Below are 19,296 nucleotides of genomic sequence, written 5' to 3'. Positions count from 1 at the left end.
CACTTAGAGAATTTCGCTTAGCATTTGTTGTAGAGCTGGTTTGGTGGTGCTGAATTCTCTTAGTTTTTGCTTGTCTGTAAAGCTTTGATTTCTCCATCGAATCTGAATGAGTTCTTTTCAGGGTAGAGTAATCTTGGTTGTAGGTTCTTCCCTTTCATCACTTTAAGTATATCATGCCACTCCCTTCTGGCTTGTAGAGTTTCTGCTGAGAAATCAGCTGTTAACCTTATGGGAGTTCCCTTGTATGTTATTTGTCATTTTTTCCCTTGCTGCTTTCAATAATTTTTCTTTGCTTTTCATTTTTGCCAATTTGATTACTATGTGTCTCGGTGTGTTTCTCCTTGGGTTTATCCTGTATGGGACTTGCTGCGCTTCCTGGACTTGTGTGGCCATTTCCTTTCTCATGTTAGGGAAGTTTTCAACTATAATCTCATCAAATATTTTCTCTGGTCCTTTCTCTCTCTCTTCTCCTTCTGGGACCTCTATAATGCGAATGTTGCTGCATTTAACGTTGTCCTAGAGGTCTCTTAGGCTGTCTTCATTTCTTTTCATTCTTTTTTCTTTATTCTGTTCCACAGCAGTGAATTCCACCATTCTGTCTTCCAAGTCACTTATCCGTTCTTCTGCCTCAGTTATTCTGCTATTGATTCCTCCTAGTGTAGTTTTCATTTCAGTTATTGTATTGTTTATCTCTGTTTGTTTGTTCTTTAATTCTTCTACGTCTTTGTTAAACATTTCTTGCATCTTCTCGATATTTGCCTCCATTCTTTTTCTAAGGTCCTGGATCATCTTCACTATCATTCTGAATTCTTTTTCTGGACGGTTGCCTATCTTCACTTCATTTAGTTGTTTTTCTGGGGTTTTATCGTGTTCCTTCAACTGGTATATAGCCCTCTGCCTTTTCATCTTGTCTATCTTTCTGTGAATGTGGTTTTTGTTCCACAGGCTGCAGGATTGTAGTTCTTCTTGCTTCTTCTGTCTGCCCTCTGCTGGATGAGGCTATGTAAGAGGCTTGATAGGAGGGACTGGTGGTGGGTAGAGCTGACTGTTTCTCTGGTGGGCAGAGCTCAGTAAAACTTTAATCCACTTGACTGTTGATGGGTGGGCCTGGGTTCCCTCCCTGTTGGTTGTTTGGCCTAAGGCAACCCAACACTGGAGCCTACCTGGGCTCTTGTTGGGGTTAATGACAGACTCTGGGAGGGCTCACGCCAAGGAGTACTTCCCAGAACTTCTGCTGCCAGTGTCCTTGTCCCCACGGTGAGCCACAGCCACATTCTGCTTCTGCAGAAGACTCTCCAAAACTAGCAGGTAGGCCTGGTTCAGTCTCTCCTGGGGTCACTGCTCCTTCCCCTGGGTCCCGATGCACACACTACTTTGTGTGTGCCCTCCAAGAGTGGAGTCTCTGTTTCCCCCAGTCCTGTCAAAGTCCTGCAATCAATTCCCACTAGGCTTCAAAGTCTGATTCTCTAGGAATTCCTCCTCCCGTTGCCAGACCTCCGGGTTGGGAAGCCTGGCGTGGGGCTCAGAACCTTCATTCCAGTGGGTGGACTTCTGTGGTATAAGTGTTCGCCAGTCTGTGAGACACCCACCCACCAGTTATGGGATTTGATTTTACTGTGATTGCGCCCCTCCTACCATCTCATTGTGGCTTCTCCTTTGTGTTTGGATGTGGGGTATCTTTTTTGGTGAGTTCCAGTGTCTTCCTGTCGATGATTGTCCAGCAGCTAGTTGTGATTCTGGTGTTCTCGCAAGAGGGAGTGAGAGCACATCCTTCTACTCCGCCATCTTGGTTCCTCCTCATTATGTTTTTATAGAGGTTCTTAATGACTATAATTACCAGACATGTCAAATTTAAGGATCAGCTAAACTTTCAAATCAGAAACAATATACTACAAGGTGATACACTAATGTAAAAAGGAAATAGAATTATGGTTCTCTGTTCAAATTCCCTGAGGATTATCACAGTGCACAAGGAAAATTACTAAAGTACTGGGGAAAAAAAAGGAAAAGAAATAGCTGTTCTGCTTCTTAAAAAAGTTTAATCTTTAAGGAAAACAAAACTGGTGAGAAATAACAATTTTCCAGAGAATGACTTTTTTCACCAAATAATCCATCAAACAAAACAGGTGGAAATTGAAGGACTCAATATTGGGTATTGGGTTTTAATCTAAGTTATTGTTTACTGATTACTTAAAATAGCTAAAAGGGGAATTAGCAAAAATGCAGGGCCCTTCCACAGTATCTCAATAATAATTGAGTACTGGGAGAAAGAGTCTTATATTACAAATATATTACAACCCCATAAAATGTTGGCTTTCAATTATCTTTGTGTGTGTGTTTTCTCTGTATCTGTGATTAATTTTTTTCTAAACAGGAATTCTTTACTTTCAAGGAATACAGAGAGGGAAATATATATCCCTTTGTGAACTGAGGCATATTAAAAGTAAACATTATCAGATGAAAAGACAGATGTCTTCTAGAGACAAGAGGGAATGGAGAGCACAGTTAAATTTGTATTAAATACCAGTGATTAAGATGTCATAAGTTGCATTTCTTCATTAACTAGAACTTTTCTAATAAAGCTTATACAGGTACATATTTCGAACTTATCTACTATAGATAAAATAGGCACACATTATATAACATTCTAAAACTAGAGACAAGAGTTTAGGTTTGAGAAGAACAAAGAGTGGGGTACTAGGTTTTCTGGGAAAATTCTAATTTCTTGCATATATTGTAATGTTATAATCCAATAAAAATTTTGCTGCAAACAATAAAGACAAAATTATAATTCAACAGAAATAGCATTATTTTCTCATATTTTAAATCATTTATGCCCTTGCAAAGTTGATCCACTGCATTTGCATGATCCAGATTCATGTGAGATTTAAATGGCCACCCATTTAAGACTCCTGTGGAAATACCAATGGCTTTCTAGATACAAGACTGTGATTCTAATCTTCCCTTTACCCTAAATGTGTGAATCTGGAATAGCTCTTCACTTCCCTTGGCTATAATATGAGAATAAAATCTACCTGGTTTATGTAGCAGAGAAAATGCTATGAACCATAAGTACATAAGACAGGATAATTTCTTTGATACAGACATTTCACTGATAAATTCTCTTTGAACATTATCTCCTGACTATCATGTGTGTTAATGATAACATTGCGAGATTTCTCCTTAACTCACTGATGAGAACCTCACTAGAAGCTCATCAAAGGCTTTAGGGTGATCTATATTGATTTAGACATCTCTCATTCATCTAACTATGGAAAGTAGAAGCAGCACCTTACTCCTGCCCATGTTGCATGTACAGTCCTGAGTTCAAGTCTCATATCTACCCCTGGTTATGTAATTAACTCTCAGGGCCTTGGTTCATCTGTTAATTTTGTAGATTATTATCAATCATAATTACACTAGCTGTTGGTAAACTGGACAGTTTCTTAGAAACCATGATTAAGATGATTCATAATTTATTTTCAAAGTTAAAGTCTTTGGCTCCAGAGAATTTGTCTCTGAAATTTCTATGCAATTATTTTTTTCTCAGACTATAGGATCTGATAAATCAAGTGTGTGACCAAAATACAACAGAAGGACATTAAAAAAAAATCTAGATACTCTCTTCAGACTCACAATATTTCACTTAGGGATTGAATTGAAATTAATAACCCTCCAGAAGACATTTTAGTGAATCTGAGATGATTTTCTAAATAGGACTATAGTGTTTAGAAAAACAGAATGCAGATTTTATGTGTGACAAACTTTCAGCAGGCAGCAGTAAAAGCACTAGGACAATTTTTTCACAAGTAATGCTTTCCTGAGCACCTTCTAGAAAAATGTAGGGCCCATCTCAGAGTTCATATTTATATAAGCATCAATATCTGGTGATACCAATGATAATTTTCTAGAGTTAATATATTACTTTAAAGTGTAAACATTTATTGTGTTGTTTGCCACCATGCTAGATTTCATAACTTCACGATTTATTTATTTATTTTTTGGTAAACTGGTTGATATTCTCAAAAAAAAATATTTTTCTTATACCCTTGGATAAATATACCATAGTAACTGACACCATACTGGAGAATTAAGGGAATTAATGAAGTTTTTGATAGTATTAACAACGGGGTACAATCAAGGACTGACAGAACTTGGTTTGAATATTATTTAATCTCTGGAGGTATAAGCAATAAGAGATAGGTACAAATTTTAAGTTATATAGTTGAATTTACCTATGCAGATGGTTCCATCATTAGTAATAAACTTGTCTTGCTTACTGCTGGATCTGAAACCAGGTGCACACATACAGTAGTAACTTCCTTCTGTGTTCGTGCAGTTAGCATTTTCACCACAGGACTGCGTTAAATTTCCACACTCATTATCATCTGTGGACAAATCAATTTAAAACATTATTTTTATATAATTGAGATGAATTCCTAGTTTCCATCAGTTTTTGGGAATTTTGCCTGTTAAATAGTTTTAGGTATGTGATGTTTATTTATAAGAGAAGTTAATAATAAGAATCCACATTCCAGGTACTTCCTTGGTGGTCCAGTGGTTAAGAATCCACCTTCCAATGCAGGGGACGTGGGTTTGATACCTGGTTGGGGAACTAAACTCCCACATGCCGCGGGGCAACTAAGCCCACACACTCTAGAGCCTGTGTGCCACAACTAGAGAGAAGCCTGCATGCTGCAATGAAGAGCCAATGTGCTGCAACTGAGACCTGACACAGCCAAATAAATAAATAAATTAATTAATTAATTAAAAAAAAAGAATCCACATTCCATACTTGGTTATTCTTGTTTAAATGTGAAACCTTTGCACTTGCAAAGCAAAATAGAATCTCTTACTTCAAAAACACTAAACATAGCTATTGAATCTATATTGGATTATTTTTCAAATTTTTACACATAATTCAATTATTATGTCAATGAATATCTTATTTGTGAAATTATAATACTTTTTATAATCAGTCAAAAGCATACCATAAGTTAAAAATGAAAAATCAGAGATTACACATTGATATACTCTAATCATGTGCCATTTATTTTTGTCACTTACTCCCCAGAAGAATTTTGTGTTACTAGGTTTGCATCCCTTCATTTATTCATTATCATATGTATTGTACTGTATATGGAAGAGTACACAAATACAAAAATAATTACATGATGATCCATGGTCCTTACCCTTATACTCTTATACTGTAATTTATCAGAAAAGATATATATATAGGTTCATAAACCATTTTTAAAAATCAGATCTATATTATCTGTCAAATAAATGAAATAGAAAACAAGTGTTTCTCAGAAGTGATTATGAGGGGCTGGAGGAGACATTAGATCCTCCTGTGGGCTGAACTGTGTCTCCCAAAAAGATATACTCAAGTCCAAATCCCCAGTGTCTGTGAGTGTGAGCTTATTGGGAAATAGGACCTTTGCAGATATCATCAAGTTAAGATGAGGTCATTCTAAATTAGCAGGGCCCCAAGAGTGGTGTCCTTATACTATGTAGGAAATTCAGACATGGAGCCACAGAGGAGAAGACGATGTGAAGACAGAGCCAGAAACTGAAGTGATGTAGCTACAAGCCAAGAAAAGCCAAGGACACCTAACAACCACTAGAAGCTAGAAAGGCATAAGCAAAGATTCTTTCCTAGACCCTTCGAAGGGAGCATGGACCTTCCAACCCCTGGATTTCAGACCTCTGGCCTCTAGAACTGTGAGAGAACAAATCTGTGTTGTTTCCAGCCACCAAGTTTGTGCTAGTTTCTTAGGGCAGCCCTAGGAAACTAACAGACCCGAAATGGCTAATTTTAGGTAAATAAGTATTTGTTAGACAGAGAGAAGAAAATCACTAAGAGGAAAGCAAAATTTTGGGCAAACATGCAAGTCTAAGGGTGATTGAGATGTTTCTGAAGGTAGAGGGAACCCTAATCAGGGACACAGGGAGAAATCATAGGGGGATAGTGGTACGAGTTGAGTTTGGAAAATGTCTTGAATTTCTATTCTCCATTTTAATCAAACTAAGGTTAATTTATTTTAAAAGGATGATTTGTATAACATTTAATTTAAACACAGCTTACTGAACATGTATATTGATACCTAAGGGTTGGAGATTTTCCTAAGTGTTATATAAATACTAATTCACTTAATCCTTACATAAGTTCCAGGAAGCAGGTACCATTATTATTCTCTTAACTGATGAGGACAATAAGCCATAGAGAGGAAATGTAACTTGTCAAGGTCAAACAGCCATTTAGTTACAGAGCCAATAGTTTGGTCCAAAGCTTGTTCTCCTAACTGTTGCATCCTGCTGCCTCTGTGAGAATCATTTTAAAAAGCAAATATATAAGGTAAGAATGTATCTAATGGATTATGGGTCTATTTTGAGAGAAGAAAAGATATTGAGGTAGAGATTTCAGAAGGAAAATAAAAACTATTGGTATTCTATCTCTAATGTAAAATTTATTTCCACTTAATCATTTTCAAACATTATAGATATAAGTATAGAAGTTAGTATATGACAGACAACTAGAGGTGAATTCCTCTCTCTCTGTTTTTTTTTTAATGATTACTATGGACAGTCAGGTAAGATTTGCAAATCCTATCCTTGCAATATATTCAAACTATACATCTCTATTCCATAATTTTATTTTAATATTTATATGTTCTATCACTTTCACTTATTACATTAATTATAATAGGCCAACTGCTACAAATATATCCCAACATGTAGTGATTCAGCACAATAAAAGATTATTTGCTGCTTTAGTCAGAAGCCAAGGTTAGTGTTCAGGTCGATGGTGTGGCTTCTCCCACAATGGTTCAGGGACCCAGACTCTACTTTTGGTACAAGACCATTTCAATTGCTTGGAAAAACCAGTTCATGAGAAAACTGGTCAGTCCCCAAGAAGCAAGATCATTTTCTCCAATGTCTAGAGCAAAGCTAGGCCAAGGCTCTCACCTAATAGTTTTTCATGTTATGGCATCAGGTCTCTTTCCACTTTCCCACTGGCGCCTCTTTTGGGTTCAATCCCTTGCCCCTTTGAAAGTTCTAATTCCCAGCATGTGACCTGATTTATTCTTGGGTGAGTAGAAAGATAGAGCAGCAAGAGAAGAGTTTTGAGCTCCCCTTAGAGGCCAACTACTTGGAGACATGTAAGTGCAAAGGTTGAGCTCTCAAAAAGCTTGTTTAGGCCAGGCAGGCGGGTAACTTAAAGTCTGACTCCACCAAGTGTCAAACAATAGAAGGTGGTGTGGCTTATGATATAAGGAAGTACATACTTCACTTAGAGGATTTAAAATTTTTTAAATTTGAAAAGCATATTTAAAACTTTTTTTCACATTCAGCACTTGGTTAGGCATTTGTCACCCCTAAGTTAAAGTGTATAAATGTTGGAGGAGTTAAGGAAAATTGCTGAAAATATGATAATCAAGTAAGAGAAATTATGAATGGCCATTATATAAAATGTTGAAGAGTTAATACTTTATTAACATGTGTGTATTATTAATTTATCGATTCTGTATACAGAGATATTATGCAACTCTATATGACTATATGCACATATATACTGAGAAAGCAAACATATAGGTCTATGTATGCATTCAAAATAAATTAGACTAGTTTATTAAAATTACCTGAGAGTATCTCACAAATTGACACACAAGAACCTAAATCAAGTTAAAGAAAAATATTTCACACACTTTGGGTTTGATTCAATCATTCAGTTACTCAAATATTTATGGAGTTTCCCAGTTCCCAAATGTGAGTATGTCTACACTGGGAAATAAGTAAAAATTAATCAAAAAGTCAGGATCTGTGCCCTGCTGTCAGAGTTCACATTCTAAAGCAAGTTAACATAGGAGCATGTAATTGAGTTCTTATTAAAATAAAAGTTTCCATTTTTATTTCAAAATTTGACTCCCTTCACTGCATACTGGGAGAAGTTTATATTAATTTTAAAAGAAATTGTGCTCTCAGATCAGTTATTGGTAATACAGAGAATGATGAAGATTGTATCCCTGTGGTCTATAACTGCAAAAATGATATGCAAAAATACTGAGGAAAAGAATTCACTAGGTCTGAGTTATTGGTCGAGTCTAAGAAAATGAGCCACTTTATATCACCTGATTGTGTTTCTAAAAACAAATTAATGTATCGATATGGTATTTGACTCCAATATATTTTTAAGTCTTGGGTAACACATTAACTGGAAGAAAAAAAAACAAAGATTGACACTGATTTTTGTGTTTCTCCTTACTATGTAGTTTTGAGCACTTGACCTCTTAGCTTCCTTATCAAGAATTTGGAAATAAAAACATTTTCTTATCTATCTCCTAATCTTCTGGACTGGATATACAATATAGGCGAATTCCCTAAATGGTCTGACTCCAATCTTGTTCCTTGAAATACCACTTATCTGAAAGTAACTGCCTCTCTCCCCCCAAGATAGTGGAGACAGGCAAAAAAATTATCTTTCTGAAGTAATATATAAATCTGAATTATTTAAATAGCTTTAAACTTCCCAGTGTCTAACTCCATAATAATTAAGTTTCAAGGAGAAAGTTTCTTTGAATGGGTACAATATAGGAAAATATATGTCTGCTTCTTTTGTGTTCTTATTTCCATTGTTTAAATCAATTTAGCAGTTATGTTACCCACTCTCTGTGACTCTATATTTATACTTCTTGTGGGATTATAAAATAAATATTTAGATTAGGATGTCACTTGAAAAATTCATTATAACACCATTAAAGAGAAGGTAAATTATTTAAAAATTATCAAAAAATGTTAATAAGGAGAAATATTCAGCATTCCTTCAGCAAAAATTCTTACTGGCTCAAGCCTAATACACCAGGTTGAGCACTACAAGAACAAAGGCATACACACAGCCTGTCACATAACAGGATCCATGGCTGCTGAAGAAGACAGACAAAAACCCAAATTATTAGGATGCGGTAGGTATAACAAATAAATGAGGTGTTTAGCGGTACACTAGTAACTCAGAGAAGAGACGGTTTCCTCAGCAAGTTTTCAGGATAAAAGCGAGAAGGTTATTCACACAGAAGGTTTAAAAGAGGAAGAGATGCTTGAGCCAGGCACTGAAGTGTAAGAAGAATTCAGACAAACAAAAGGGGCCCCAATGATCCATTCAGACAAAGGAAAGAACTCACCCAAATGCCTGAAGCCTGCAGAAGCATCATACTTTAGAGGAGAACTATATTGTGGAACACCGGCCATGAAGGTAGAGGATGTAGGGCCAGAATCTATGCAGACAGATATGGTCTAAACTGGGAAAACACTTGCTAAGAATTTCAGACTAAATTCAGTGGGTAAAGGATGGCCATCATCAGATTTTATGTAGTGGAGAAGTCTGATTGGACTTGAATTTCAAAACAATTTTTGAAATATAAGGAAAATTAGCTAAGATCCAGGTAGACCTGCTAAAACGCTGTAAGACATGAAAAACTAACAAAACAGAGTCAAGGAGAAAGGGGGGAGGGTGGGCTAGATCAGAAATATTTTCATGTTAAAAGTCAGTGATCTGGGGAGAGAAAGGAAAGTGGGTAGGATTCACCTAGATTAGGCATGAACTGAAAACTGTGTCATCTGGATAATGACTAACATGTGGATCTTTATATATTTTTTTAAGGTTGTATTTTTTTTTCAAAGTTACATTTATTTATTTATTTTGGCCATGCTGCGCGGCATGTGGGGTCTTAGTTCCCCAACCAGGGATTGAATCCCCACCCCCTGCACTGGAAGGCAAAGTCTTAACCACTGGACGACCAGGGAAGTCCCTGGGTCTTTACATTCTTATTTTTATTTTTGTGACTTTGAAATTTTTCATAATAAAATGATTTTAAAATATTAGTGCAGCTTGGAGACTAACTGGATATGAGTTAGTTGGAGAGGAAGTGAGGACTCCCAGGTTCTGACTTGGAGGGATTTGTTGGCTACATTGACTCACGAGGACAGAGAGAAGCAGAGGAGGAGCTTACTTTGGGACTAAGAGAGTGAACTCACTTTTAAGCATGGAGAGACTGAGGTGCCTTTAGGACATTCAGATGGGAGTATCCACAGTTGGATAGTCAACCATGAAGCCATAACTTGTTTAAACACAAGGTGGAGCTCAAGACTCCCTTCTTTTCCAGAGGGTGAGTCAGAAGCAAGAGCCTGGCATTTACTAGGCTCCAGTGCAGGGAACAAGCCTGCTGTCTTCCTTTGCCCTTATCTCTAGATGGACCCTTTCTCCTGACTCCTCCTGCTTTGATCTCAGTAGTTTAAATGAACTTTGCCTCGGGCATTATACACTCTCTTGTTATTCCTTTTTCTTTTCTTTCTTCCTTTTTTTTTTGTTGTTGTTCTTTGTAGCTTCTACTTACTTGAGTTTGCTTCTTCCTACCAACTGAGTGATAAAGTCCAGAGGTTAGGATGTGAGGGTAGAGAGAAAGGACCAAGGAAGCCCCTTAACCTGTGTTTGGTCTCAGTGTTGACCAGAAAATTCCTTGGGGTTCCACTTGCTTCAGTCCAGCCTATTGGAAAACTACACAAATCTTTAAAATAATACACAGATGAATATACCAGAAATATCTTCTGTCAATATGTTTTTGGGCAGCCTGTTCCTGTGGTTGATGGTTAGTTACTGATTTAGTTATTGGCTTATATTTAGTTATTGGCTTACATTAAAAACTAGATCAGCATGATTTATACCGAATAATCTGAAAGAAGAGAGGAAACATTTTTCAGGCATTCTGCTAGATGGCTCATTTTAGTTTATTTAATCATTACAATAACACAATAATTGATATTATCCCCATTCTATTTATTAGGAAATTAAAGCCCAGATGCATTACATCATGCTAGTTTAGAGAATCTGTTGGATGTGGTTTTTATATTTAAGAATGCCTGGCTCTAAAGACCAAGTTATATCTTTGTATTGTAGAGTGAGGTGTATTTTGTAAAGTGTGCTTCTAAACAAGGCATAAGTAGTGGGTATATAATTCTCCAAATTCAAGAGTGATATTGAGTACCCTAGTAATGACATGTTTTTGGCAACAAAGCATAGAATTATATTACTTCCTGTACAATAATGTAGAATTTTACTAGCTTTATAGGTCACTGGCATTCCAGAATCTGAATAAGATTTTAGTTTTTCTTCCATTTTTCAATCTATTGACCACAGATGGGGAAAAATAATTAAAAAAGAGAAAATATTCCCCTTTCTTTTTCTAGCACTTGAAATATTATTGGCTGGGCTCAAATTGATTATAACAACTTGAAAGTCAGAGAACTTTAACAGCAGCATCACTCTTATACACATTTTCCCTCTGGACATGATTGCCAGTATTGCTCCGTAAATTTGAACACTAAAATGACTATAACCATTGTGTGATTACTTGTGGAACAGGCCCTCTAAGTCAAAGATGGGGCAACTCACACGCTTTTTTTCCTATTTCTCCCCAAGGCAGTTTCCTGGGCTCATTTGTTTTCAGTAACACTGGTAATTCTCTTCTCATATCCAGCATTCTTTAATGAACTTAGAAGAATCATCCTTACGAGCCCCCTGAATTATGGACTTCCTATGGTTTATATTTTTCTGGGTAATATGAAGGTAAACACATAGTCATGGAGGTAAGGGGGAGAAAAAGGTCAGCAGAAGGGAAAGAAAAAAAGGAGAGCTGCAATGAAACCAGAATGGGTTCAGTCAGTCAAGAAAAGTAATGGAGTTATTGTTTCCACGCTGGAACTGCCATTACCAACCGCTATACAAGACAAGGAAAGGTATCAAAGGAGACACTTGGAATTATATCTTTCTTCCTCTCTGGGAATTTCTTCTGCACCTGACTCTTCAAGTGCAGCCCAGAATATGAGTATGATACACACATAACCCACCCTTCCACATAAACATACTGACATATGCAGAATTATTAAGAAGACAGAGAAAAAAATAAATCCAGTGCTGAAGATATACTTCCTACGTTACCACTGTTGATTATAAAACACATAGTATAAAATGTATGTTTTCCATAACTGTAAAATTAATAAGTCCAATTTAGTAAAGGAAAAGTCAGACACATCAAATGCAAAATGTTAGAATTTACCATGGTAAAGAAAGTAGAATTACATAAGAATAAATTGTCCGTGCTGGGTATTTATTATTTGAAAAAAAATTATTTAGTGGAAATGTGTGTTTTTTTCATTGTTTGAAGCAACAAGTATCACTTGAAAATTTTATGAAAGAAGTGTGCCTTTGACTATGGAACAGATTTTGCAAAGGCTATATAAGCCAGGAAAAACAAACAAACAAACAAACGTATAGGATGGTCTCTGTTGCTGCTTTTGCATTTACTTATTTTCCAAGGGAAATGTAGCACTTAAGAAAATATTCTCATTTTATACTACTGTCACTTTTTTAGTCCATTCTTGGTAGGAATTATTAACACACACATTTTAGAGCAAACAAGCAAAACCAAGTGTAATCAGAGTAGGCAAACAGGAGAAAAATAAATCACTAGACACTGGAAACCACTTCTCTTGTTCGTTTGATACAAACGGTAGGATAAAAATCCTCATACATTTATTTCACATTATAAATTAACTATTCTAAAGTTTTTTCATTTCATTGTATCTATCAACTGTAACAGTAAAAATGAATAATACTCTTATATATAGTCCTTCTGGTGCTTGAGTGATGGCCATGAAATAGTTTTTGAGAAACTAGTTTTATTGATTTTTGTTTCTAATCATTAAATGATACATATTCCGGGGAAAATCAAATCCATGATAGAAAAATCTTACAAACTTGAAACTGAGTCCCCCTAAAACTGAGTTCCCCTGCTGAGTTTACAATTAATTTCTCTATCCCCTTCTTGTCCTACCCCTGTTCCCCTCAGGATTGATGAGTATCAAAGAAAAGAGGGGACGTAAACCAAGCAGGACTGTGCGGGGGGGCCTTTCTGTGTACAGAAGCCCTGATCGTGCATCGTACGACCCTCTCCTCTATCACTATCTTTAAAAACCCTTGTCTAAAAGCCATGAGAGAGTTCAGGTCTTTTGAGCATGAGCTGCCTATTCTCTTGCTTGCAATAAACGCTGTACTTTCCTTCACCACAACCTGGTGTCAGCAGATTGGATTTGCTACACTTTGGGCAAGATGACCCAAGTTTGGTTCAGTAACAAGCTCTCAGTTGCAAAAGAATTTGCCAGTTTACAAAGGAAAAACAATTATAATAGTATCAGGTTCTTGCTAACATAACTGAGAGACAGTAGGATACCATGTGTAAGTCACTGAGATAAAATGACTGTGAGACCAGTTCTCTAGTTCTCTAACCAGGCAAAGAAATCTTTTACTCATCAGGATGAAAAACATTTGTAGAAATACATGGATTCAACGAGTAGATCACCCATGCACTCTGTGAAGAAAACATTCGAGATACCTTTGAATCAAATAATAATGAATTTAGGAGACAGAGCTCAACAAGGGAAAATGAGATGGAGATGTAACAATGGTAGACAGCAAAACCTGCAATATGTAAATTCAAATGAATGATGACTGTATGATTATGAATGTGCAATATAAAAGATAATTAGGATTCTTATAAAAATTTACTGAAAGGAAAACCTAAGAGTCTGGATATAGTGGGTTCATATTACCATGGTCAGGCTGAGGATAGAGTACAGTGGCAAGTAAAGCACACTGTAGAAAAGAAAGTACAAAATGTGCACCTAATTTTGGTAAAGTACAAAAATGTGAATTTGATTATGAGTAGAGAAAGGAAATGGACTGAGAATTTACAATTTAATTTTAAAAGAAAAACAAGAGGAAAGGGGATGAAAAGTAAACTGATTAAGAAAAAATTAAAAGAAAAAATGAAACTATAAGTAAAAATAAAACAGCTAACATGAAATAATTTTGATGGAATAAAAATATCAATCAAATATATCAACTGTTATTCTAAGTGGAAAAGACTCATATTTCCCCATTATAAGACACAGCTTGTTAGATTAGTTTACAGTTGCAATCCAACTATTTTGTTAATAATAAACACACTTAAACTTTAAATTAAAGCAACCTTGAAAATAAATCAGAGGACAAAGAAAATAGGGATGGCACATTTAATATCAAAAATACCCACATTACTGCCAGCCTGATTTAATTATTATGAAACCTTGTTTCCTTAATTTTAAGATGTCATAAATTTTGTCACTTCATCAATGTGATAAAATATTTTGGGAAAAAACTATAGCCAATCTACACTTATTAAAAGTTTAAACATTTACCCTACAAATACATAGTACTTTATCATAAAATTGACTCTAATCTTTTTACACATTATATTCTAATATAATTTGGAATTACCTTTAGTATCCAACAGTACATATGTTATGATAATATGATGCCTTCCCTAATTTGTGATCATAACCTTCACCTCTATATTCACTACATTTAGATGTGGCAGATGTTACTGAAATGCAAAAGCTATCAGAGTTTTGCCTGCATTTTCTTGTTAGCTAAACTAGGATTTTGCTTGCTTCTGTTGCATTGTAATGCACTGAACATTTATATAACTTCTCAGCACTCAGTTTTAGGCTCTGACAGATTTCTCATGCCTGAGTAATATTTGTTCCTGATGCCCACATTGGTAATACCAACTTCTCCTAGGTTTTCTCATTGTATTATCCATTCCTAAATGTGTTAATATCTGAGCAAGAAATGGCAACAGACTTGAAACTTATTTCTCTATCAGCCAACAAGTTCATCCTGATATCAAACTAACAATGAAAAGCAGTATTTGTCTAATGTTCAATTCTATGTTACATTTTAATTTGGGGGAAGGCAAGAGTTTAACGCTCATTTTTCAGATTCCTCAATCTAATTTACTTTTTCCTTATTTTTCAATTCTTTCATGCTAAATTAGGTTTCCCCATTATTATTTTTCAAAATATATAATATAAAATAGTATTGCTGACAACAGTGAATTAAATTAGTTATCAACAGCATTAAAAGTTAATGAAATTTTTTAATTAAAATTATCTAAAGTTTTAGAAAACAACAAAAACAAAACCCCAAAAACTTCTAAATAATGCACAGGACAGAAGAAATCAGAAATTATAATGGATATTTTGTACCTTTCTGACACTAGAAATGAGTATATAATTCACAAAAGAAACTCAACATATAAAATTGCAAATAAATATTTATCCTTACTGATAAAGAAACTCAAATTAAAGAGCAAATGAAGGTCAATTATCATCTATAAATTTAGCATGATACCTTTAAAAATTCTTACCACCATTTTTATTAAAGCTAGAGATTTGCTGTTATTTCGTGATCAATAAATAGTCCATGGTCATTGGTTATGACACTATCCCACACTGTATTCCTTATTTGCTACTACTAAAGTTTTAAAACTAGACTGGGGCAATAGGGCAGAAAAAGCAAAGATCCATGAACATCTTCCATAACATCTTACTCCGATTCTGCCTCCACTCTGATTTTTTGATTTGTTTTTCTCTTGGGAAAAGTGTTAGAACAGTGTATTAGAACAGTGTATGGACTGGTGGGCAACCTGGTATCATGACCTTTTTTTTTTTTTTTTCAAAAAGTAGCAATTTACAGAAGTAATGGAGTTCAACTTGTATTCCCTTTGATTTTATTGGTCTGAACTCTTTTTACATTACTTTAACATTTCAACAATTTCCCATAACTGTAAAGAAAAAAATAGAGGAACTTAAGAGAATACTGAACCAGAGGTGGAGCACTCACATATCTTGCTAACAGAAGTATATTCACTGTTAAATCAAGAGCCTGAAAAAATGACAACATCTTTTTCCCCAGGAATTTCCCTTCTAGGTAATAATTCTAAGGTTCAAAGATACGACAAAATTTAGTTCAAGAACTTTCACTGAAGTTATATAATGGTAAGAATAAGCAAGCACCTAAATACCCATTACAAATATTTTGAATTATGTGATAATTTACAGCCATTCAAAATCATATTTTGAAGAATACTGGCTAACTTTAGATAACATCTATAGTTTAATAAGTGAGACATCCTGAAAAACACAATGATGAATCCCACCTCCTATTGCTTACTAATTATTTGAAATATCTCTGACACCTTTTAAGAAAGATGCTTACTTGGAGGCATATCCTCATATGAATTATTTCACTGAAATAAAAATGTGGCTTTTTTGTAAAGCATCTGCTTGCACCATGATTTTTCTAAAGCTATTAAATTTTACAACAGTTATTCAGACTTTTTTAACTATATCTGTGCCCATGGGCAGTTTATGATTTTATATATGTTGTAAATAATACCTAGAGTTTAAAATTATCACACAAATGCCATAGTAAATATTTAAATCAGGTTTCTGGCAACCATAAGCCTTTGGAATAGACCATAAATCTGACAATGACTCTTTGCTCTTGAAACATTAACTATACCTTGACACCCATATTGAGTGATCTAACATAATTACCTCTATCCCAGACCATATAGATTGCAAAGCCAACTGTGATCTGGATGTGGAGTTAGAAAATTTGATACTGTCATAACTCTTCTACTTTACTATATATTTCCTAGGTTAAGGTTTGCAAACTTTTTTTTTTTTTTTTTTTTTTTTACAGTTGCCTATGGTAGGAAATGCATACATCCCCATGACTGGATATATTTATAAATACAGTGAAACAACTTTTTCATAAAAAATATTTACCCTTCTGTCATTTACCGTCGTTTGATATTTCCAATTCTATATTATTTCAGTATGTTTTAAAAAGCTGGTCATGATCCACTCCATCGACTGTTTCGCCTTTTAACTACATAAACTATATATATATATATATATATATATATATATATTGGTGGTACGCGGGCCTCTCACTGTTGTGGCCTCTCCCGTTGCAGAGCACAGGCTCCGGACGCACAGGCTCAGCGGCCATGGCTCACGGGCCCAGCCGCTCCACGGCATGTGGGATCTTCCCGGACCAGGGCAGCACGAACCCGTGTCCCCTGCATCGGCAGGCGGACTCTCAACCACTGCGCCACCAGGGAAGCCCCTTAAACTATCTTTTGAACAAGCACAGATGGCTAGAGTCACTTGATTCTGTTTAGTGTCAGTTCCACATTTTATGACACCATGTGTTGATGACCTACTGTATGCCAAAGTCCAAGCAATGTTTTTTTTTTTTTTTTTTTTTTTTTTTACTGGCAGTCACAACAACCCTGGAGCCAGGCCATCAGGGCTGCATGTATAGCCTTTACATGGCACCACTGTATATATGTCCTTGATACGGCGCCATTGTACGTATTAGAAAAATGTGCCCTCTCTGAGTGGACACGGCTTTGTAGGCATGGGAGTAAGTGAGCACATGAAAGCTTTGCACCAATTTGTAAGAAGCATCCCCTCCTCCGTGTGAAACCAGCCCTGCATCTTGGAACAGGGCCTGGAGAGCAGAACATGGGCAAGACTTCAGGCTATGCTGTAATCAACATTTAATGCATCCCTAAAGTGCCTCAGTCAGCAAGCAGCCTTTGTGCTTCTCCTTAGACATCATTCACTCTCTGTGTTCAACTATTACCCCTGGGGATTTACATTTTTTTCCCCTACATCCTTGAACTTTCTCTGCATTTTAATTCAACAGCTACAAGATACTCCCACTTATCTCTCTCAGCATTTCCCTATACTAAACATGGGAAGTTTTCATATATTATCTCCTTCTTCAAAGATGACAGCCATTCTGCCTCCCTCAAGTTCTTTGCATCTACACCATCATTTCATGAGTCCTCCTGCAGTCCTATGTTGAAGATATCTTTGATTCCTTTCTCTTCCCTGTCTTCTCCAACCAAGAATAAACTTTATCTTGACAATGTCAGGATGACATTTTTTCTTTAAGTATTTCCCATAAATCATATTGATCTTTCTTCAAAAATATGTCATTTATGTATTTTGTTTTATAACTAATATATATGTATATATGTATGTGTGAATATATAATATACATAGTTTTTATTTTTTAAAAGAAAGGAATACAGAAATTCCACATGTGTGGCCCCATCCTTGCCACACGGGGCAAGGATGACAGCTAATTTATTAGTTCAGATATTGTTAAACTCATCAAATAAAATACTGTTTTCTGCTTCTGTGATGTTTTCTGTTACAGTATCAAAACTGTCTCTTTCAAAGCCCATTTAAAGATGCCTGTGATAGCAGTTAGTTATGCCTAATGCCTTTGTTGTACAGACATTGAAAATGGGAACTCCTTGGTTCTGGCTAAATGACTTGTACCAGATATTCTGGAAGAGAAAAGATGTGTAATCAGAATACAGTTCTGCTTGTTGGTGTGTTAAAAAGTATGAAGACTTTAAATCAAGAAGATAAACATTTATTTACCACCAGTGGCTTTTTTTCCAGGCAAGTCACTCAGTACTACTTTGTGTCTCTGTATTCTCACCTACAAAGGGGTGATATTATAATTACTTCTTTTAAAATTTCTGTAGAATTGTTTTCAGCAATAAATCAGATAGTGACTGTAATGGATTTGAATGTTAATCTGTGAAGCTATTTTATTCCTAGTATTTTAACCTTTAAAAACAGAAATTCACCTAAGTCATAGTATAGAAATCTAATTGATGCTTATAACAGTACAGTCCACAGTTCTGATAAAATGCAAATATATATTTTTGGAGGTTCCTTTTTTAATGTAAAGGCTAAAATTTTTAATTTTTAAAAATAATCACACTTAAATATGACTAAAACCCCCTATAATCTGAATAATATTTACTACTTTGTTATAAGAATAAAATGTAAGTGAAATATTAACTGATGATTCAATTTTAACTGTGCTAGAAAAGGAGATATTTGGAAACTAACTCCTTGTACTTTCCTGTTCATAGCCGGCAAAACTTGTAGGCTAACATAAAAATAAATAATATAGAACAATGTGCTAACATTTCAGTTTTTATAGTATTCTTGGAGATACCCAAACCATAAAGTGTTCATTTAAGGAAAAAAATGGAGCACTTCCTTATCTCACAGTCCAACATTTCTGTAGCAAACAATAAAATGATTTCCCAATAACAAGTATAACCAGAATCCTCTTTTAAATAGCCTACTCTAAAAACCAATAGCTGGAAAGAACAAGAGACTGTAAGCATTAAAACTACTATACCCATTTCCATCTATCTCTTATAATAATGATTACACAATGATATATATAATGATATATAATGACATATAATGATAATGATATTATAATAATGATTGTGCTAGGCAGTTACATTAACT

At 35.2% G+C, this 19,296-nt stretch overlaps 1 protein-coding gene across 2 annotated transcripts in view; it reads right to left on the bottom strand.

Annotated features, from left to right (window-relative positions):
* ADGRL4 (adhesion G protein-coupled receptor L4) overlaps positions 1–19,296 on the bottom strand; it is a 119,315-nt gene that overhangs the window by 52,107 nt on the left and 47,912 nt on the right. The window contains exon 3 of one of the 2 annotated variants that reach the window (XM_030866033.3): positions 4,236–4,388. The exons of the other annotated variant lie outside the window; for it this stretch is intronic. Coding sequence (XP_030721893.2) covers positions 4,236–4,388 — 153 coding nt within the window. The remainder of the gene's footprint in view (positions 1–4,235; positions 4,389–19,296) is intronic. 2 annotated transcript variants of the gene reach the window in all.

Source organism: Globicephala melas, chromosome 1 (genome assembly GCF_963455315.2).
Source record: "Globicephala melas chromosome 1, mGloMel1.2, whole genome shotgun sequence".
Classification (NCBI taxonomy): domain Eukaryota; kingdom Metazoa; phylum Chordata; class Mammalia; order Artiodactyla; family Delphinidae; genus Globicephala; species Globicephala melas.
The sequence above is the reverse complement of the archived record's forward strand: the minus strand, read 5'-3'. Positions and strand labels throughout refer to the sequence as shown.